The sequence below is a fragment of the Carlito syrichta genome, unplaced genomic scaffold (genome assembly GCF_000164805.1).
Source record: "Carlito syrichta isolate Samal-C Ts95f unplaced genomic scaffold, Tarsius_syrichta-2.0.1 Scaffold305340, whole genome shotgun sequence".
Lineage (NCBI taxonomy): Eukaryota > Metazoa > Chordata > Mammalia > Primates > Tarsiidae > Carlito > Carlito syrichta.
In genome coordinates this window covers 1-6,147 of record NW_007249436.1, presented here as the reverse complement: position 1 = coordinate 6,147, position 6,147 = coordinate 1, and the positions used below count along the sequence as shown (strand labels likewise).

General features: G+C 42.9%; 1 protein-coding gene across 1 annotated transcript; it reads left to right on the top strand.

Moving 5' to 3' along the window:
* Positions 1 to 41: 41 nt before the first annotated feature.
* LOC103263968 (targeting protein for Xklp2-like) lies at positions 42 to 5,126 on the top strand (the record flags this gene model as incomplete). The annotated part of the gene is made up of 3 exons (XM_021714216.1): positions 42 to 86; positions 4,144 to 4,255; positions 4,939 to 5,126. Coding segments are annotated over 3 exons (345 nt in total), but the record flags the coding sequence as incomplete, so codon positions are not given.
* Positions 5,127 to 6,147: the final 1,021 nt, after the last annotated feature.

The following is a 6,147-nucleotide window of genomic DNA, read 5'->3' as shown; positions in this document are numbered from 1 at the left end:
AAGGTAAAGCATGTGACCCAGATTGAGCCTTCTGCCTGGAGACCGACAAGAGAGGTGCTGTGAAGGCACAGACATGGAAGTACCAGGTGGGGAATGCGGAGAGCAGCCAAAATGTCAATCGCTGGGTTGCTTGGTTAGACAGGCAGACTCAATGTGCTAAAATCATCTAGGACAACATACTAGGTTATTTCAGAGGCTTTCACTGTAAACAGGGGTCAGCACATCATTTCTCTAATGGGCCAGATAGTGAATATTTTACATTTAGTAGCTTACATACGGTTTGTCACATATTGTGTGTGTGTGTGTGCTTAACCCTTTGAAAATGTAAGGACCATTTTTAGCTCAAGGGCTGTACAAAGACAGGTTGCAAGCTAGATTTGACTTGTAGGTCAAAGTTTGCAGACCGCTGCCTAAGTGATCACCTGGGGAATGTGAGAACTGACAGGCTTATTTTGAGTCACTTGTCTCTGGTTTTTGAGTCAGAGTCTCACTCTTTCGCTTAGACTGGAGTGCAGTGGCATGGCATGCTCATGGCCACTGTGGCCTTGACCTGCTGGGCTCAGATGATCTTCCACCTCAGCCTTCCAAGTAACTGGAACCACAGGCATGCGCCACTATGCCCAGCTGATTTTTTGGAGTCAATAGTCTCTCTTTTTTTTTTTTTTGAGTTTTTAAAAATTTATTCAGGATTAGGAATACAAATGTTCATTATGCATGTACCCTTGTTGATGAGGTGTGTCCCTCCTCCGCTGGCAGATTCCCACTACTGCCAATCTCGCCCTCACCCTCCCCTGGCAGTTTCCCACTACTGCCAATCCTTTTCTTCCAGTATTACAATAATTGTTCAAGGTCCACTTGTAAGTGAGAACATGTGATACACAGTTCCTTGTTTCTGTGATCAGTCACTCAGTATTATAGCTTCTAAGTCCATCCAGGTTGCTGTGAAGTTCATAATTTTGTCCTTCTTTATGACTGTGGAATATTCCATTGTGTATATGTACCACATTTTTATATCCAGTCCCCTTTTGATGGCAACATGGTTGGTTCCACATTTTTGCTATTGTGAACAATGCTGCAATAAACATATGTGTGCAGGTATCTTTTTCATAGAGTGATTTGAGTTCCTCTGTGTATATTCCCAGTAGGGGGATTGCGGGATCATATGGAAGGTCGATTTTTAGATCTTTTAGGAATCACCAAACTGTTTTCCACGGAGATTGTATTAGTTTACACTCCACCAACAGTGTAGAACTGTTCCCTTTTCGCTGTATCTTCTCCAGCATCTGTTGTTTTTAAGTTATTGATGATGGCCATCCTGACTGGAGTTAGGTGGTATCTCAGTGTGGTTTTAATTTGCATTTCTTTGATGACTAGTGAGGCTGAGCATTTTTTTATGTATCTGTTGGCTACTCGTATGTCTTTTTTTGAGAAGTGTCTATTCCTGTCTCTTGCCCACTTTGTAATGGGATTGCTTGTTTTTACCTTTTCAACATGTTTATGTTCCTTGTAGATCCCTTCCATTGAGCCCCACGTTCGGGCGCCAAAACTGGTGCAGATTTTTCAGGTCAGCCTGGGCTTTGAGAGTGTCAGCTCAATGGGTCAGTCAGCCAAATCCCAGAGAGGGTAGTCTGAAAGGGCTGGTAAGCCTATCCCCCGCGAGTGTCGGCTCTAATGGGCTGGGAAGCCAAGCCCTGAGAGTGTTGCTGGTTTGGTTAGCTGGCGAGCTTAGTCCCTGTGGTATCTCAGCTTCAGAGTTCCGCCTTCCGGCAGCTCTCCTGATTTAGTCAGCTCCGTCGCCTGGCAAGCCAGACTTTGGGGTGGTGTATGGCTCTTTGGCTCCGAGGATCTTCTGCAGCTCTTTAGGTTGCAGCTCTTCAGCGTCGAGGTTCTTGTCTCATGCCCAGGAAGAATGAGGGACACGGACAGCCAGAAAGTGAGAAAGAATGATTTGACAGAATCAGAGGACAGAATGAGAGGACAGAAAAGCTCCCACAGTGGGAGGGGATCCAAAGGAGTTGCCTCAAAAGTCTCTTTAAGGTCCCATCTATTCCATCCATTAATCTCATTCATTAAATGCTCATTCCCTTTTGTTGGTCCTTTGGTAAGAAACAGTATGGGAAAATGGATTCTCAATTTGGTATGCTGCTTTCTCAGCATAATGTACCATTTGCTCTTTATAGATGTCAGGAGATTAAAAACAATTAATTGGGAGTTGGCTGAATTATTAATTGGGATCTAATTCTACCCAGCTAGAGAGATTTCCACAAATTTCTGAATGTTTGGGACTTTTTTTGTCATCACTAATCCTGGCTTTGTCCACAAGGAGCTCTGGGCTAGTCTTTGTAGGAATCGCCCTCTTGAAGACTGAGAGGTTTAATTGCTTACCTGACTGAACGTAGGTTTCTGATGTCATTTTTTTCTAGGAAAACTGAGGACTGTTGCTTTGGAAGTTGTAGTGCAATCTCCCTTCTCAATAACCAAGACAGAATGTCTATGTGGGACATTTTCCATAATAAAATAATTTTTCAAAAAGTTTTTTGGACACAACCATAGAAATAGTAGAGCAAATAGTATAATGAATTACCGGAAACCCATCACCTGGTTCTATAATGATCAAAAAATGGAAAATCTTGTTTCATTCATTCTTCTACCTATTCCTGGCTACTCCTTCTGACATAAAATTACTTTGAAACAAATCCTAGGCAACATTGCTTGTCATCCAAAAATACTTCAGTGTGTATATTTAAAATATAAGGATTTATAACCATAATAATATCACACTTAAAAAGATTGGACAGTAATCCCTTAATTGTGACAGATAGCATTCAGATGTCCCCACATTTTTCATCTATATGTGTGTGTGTATAATTTGTTAGTTTTTTTGAGTCAGAGTGTCAGTGTCACCTAGGCTGAAGTGCAGCGGCACATTGATGGTCACTGCAGCCTGGACCTGCCAGGCTCAGGCGATCCTTCCTCCTTTGGACGCCTTCTGAGTAGCTGGAACGACAGGCGTGTGCCACCACACCCAGCTGATTTTTTTGATCTATTGTAGAGACGAGGTCTCACCAAGTTGCCCAGGCTGGTTTCTTTCTTCTTTTTTTTAGTTGAGGTCTTGCCTGGAGTGCAGTGGGAGGATCATGGCTCACTGCAACCTCAACCTCCTGGACATAGGTGATCCTTCCGCCTCAGCCTCTCGAGTAGCTGGGACTACAGGTGTGCACCACCATGCCTGGCTAATTTTTTATTGTTTTTGTAGGGAGGAGGAGCAAGTATGTTTCCTGGGGTGCTCTCGAATTCCTGGGCTCAAGTAATCCTCCTGCCTTGGCCTCCCAAAGTTCTGGGATTACAGTCATAGACCACCATGCGTGGACTCCCATAATTTTTTCAAACAGTTGACTCGTTGAAATAAATATTCAAATAAGGTCCACATGGTACATTTGTTTGATAAATCTAAATCTCTTTCGATCTACCATCTCTTTTCTTTGCATTTTATTAGTTGAATACATTGAATTGTTTGTCCTATAGATTTTCCACAACCTGGATTTTGCATTTCCATGGTAGTGTTTAACATGTTCCTCTATTGTCTATACTTCATATAAATGAGTAATTAGATTTAGAGGCGTGATTAAATTCTGGTTAGATGTTTTTCAGGGGTGGGAAGGAGAATACTTTATAGGTGATATTGTGTAGTTCCTAATGAGTTATATCTAGAGGCATATAGAGACAAGGTAGTTTATTTTTGTGAGGCTAAGATAAGCCTTAAAAGTACCTTTTTAAAATATTTAATTTTTAAAAATTGGCAATAATTGTACATATGCATGGGGGTACTTGGTGGTATTTCCATACATATATAGTGATATGATCAAGGTAATTAGCATATCCATCATCTCAAACATGTATCATTTCTTTGTGTTGGGTACCTTAAAAGTTTTTAAATGCTCTCTAGTTCTCAGTGGGCTGAGATATTATCAGACTTATCTATTCATTATAACGTTTGTGTGAGAAATTTTATCTAGAGTTTATATTAAATCTACTATCTCTATTTATGAAGGCATTCAGAAACATTAGAACTTAATTTATGAGGTAGTAGTCACAGAAAGCTGTGTAGTTGCTTATCTGACAGACCCTCTCTCTCTCTAATAGCTGGAGGAAAAACGTAAACAGCAGAAAGAAGCGGCTTGCTTCAAGGCACGTCCAAACACCGTCATCTCCCAAGAGCCCTTTGTTCCCAAGAAGGAGAAGAAATCAGTTGCTGGTAGTGTTCTATGTACTCTTGTGGGATTGGGGCAGAATTGTCAGACTTTCCAGGAGGCTGCTGGACCTCAATATGTCAGTACAATACTGTGTCAACCAGGAGTGTTTGATTTCAGAGGATGGTATCTTTTCTTCCTCGAGACCCATTTTTGTCTTTATTGATCCCAGTGCTATGTTGAGTTGTAGGATGTGTTGGGGTCAGATTCATTTAACATGAACCTTGGCAGCTAGCATTCCAACAAGAGTTCCAGGCTTTCCCACCCACAGAATAGCAAGGAAATGAGGGAAGGGAGAGCCAGGATGCCTTTGTGTAGTTCACCCTCAAGCAAGCCTTAGATACAAAACATTTGGTTCCTTAATTACTGGGCAGTGTGTGAGAAAATTGGGATTCTTTTCCTGTGTCCACCTCAAAATCGTTGTGTAGTTTGGAGCACGCTACTTCACCTCTGTGGGTCTTGCTTTGTTCTCAGTTACACTGGATGACTTCCAGGGACCCTTCCAACTCTTACAGTCTAAAACTGTACATAGCTGATGCCATCGTTCTCCTAACAGGGCTTCCTCAGAGCTCAGCCCTTCTGCTGCCACGCATGTCTGTGCCATTTGCTCTTCTGGGAGGAGCTCGGGGGAGGCTAGATGTATGCAAGTCCTGCTTGTGCATCAATATATCTCTGTTTCTATACTCAGAGGGCCTTTCTGGTTCTCTAGTTCAGGAACCTTTCCAGCTGGCTACTGAGAAGAGAGCCAAAGAGCGGCAGGAGCTGGAGAGGAGAATGGCTGAAGTGGAAGCCCAGAAAGCACAGCTACTGGAGGAGGCCAGGCAGCAGGAGGAAGAGCAGAAGAAGGAGGAGCTGACCAAGCTGCGGCGAGAACTGGTAACCTGATAGCATGAGTACTGACTAACCTCCCTTTTACTGAATCGGAGTCTCCTTCTGTTATCCAGGCTGGAGTGCAGTGGCACACTCATGGCTCACTGCAGCCTCGACCTTCTGAACTCACGCGATCTTCCTGCCATGCATCACCATGCTCAGCTGATTTTTTTTTTTTTATAGCGACACAGTCTGGCTATGTTGCCTAGACTGGTCTCAAACTCTCCCACCTCGGCCCCCAAAGTGCTGGGATTACAGGGGCCTGTCTTTGTACTGTTTTACCTGTACCTTGCCTTGTTCTAGACAGGATCTAAAGTGGCCTACAAGACTACATCAAAGACAACAAGTGAAAGGGGGAATCACACACTGCTGAGGATAGTGATAAAGCTGAAATGTGAATGAGGCTAAAGATACATACATTGTGATCTAAGTAAGAGCCTAGTTTTGGCCGTTTTTAGGATCCAACCTGTCAGTTACGAAACTCATAATGTTCATGAGACATAAACAAGACAATTGCTTAAAAAATGCATTTATCCTTGATACTGACTTCAGATAGGATTTCTTCCAGGGTCTTCGTAAGGAGGACATCATGTGGTATAATTATGCACTGTGCTGCTTTTTCTTTTTGTTTTTTGAGTCAAGGTCTCACCCTGTCACCCAGGCTGGAGAACAGTGGCACGGTCACTGCTCACTGCAGCCTCAAACCCCTGGGCACAAGTGATCTCCTACATCAGCCTCCTGGTAGCCGGGACTACAGGCATGTGCCACCATGCCCAGCTAATTTTTTTTGTAGAGATGAGGTCTTAATAAGTTTCCCAGACTGGTCCGGAGCTCAAGGTCTCAAAGTGATCCTCTAGCCTTGGCCTCCTAAAGAACGGGGTTTATAGGCATAAGCCACTACACCCAGCACAGTGTTACAATTCTTAGGACTTTCTTTTTATTTATTTGTTTATTTTATTTAGTTAACTCATTTTTATGATTTCCTTCCTGAATAACGAATGACCCCCTGAGTTTTATAATTAGATAA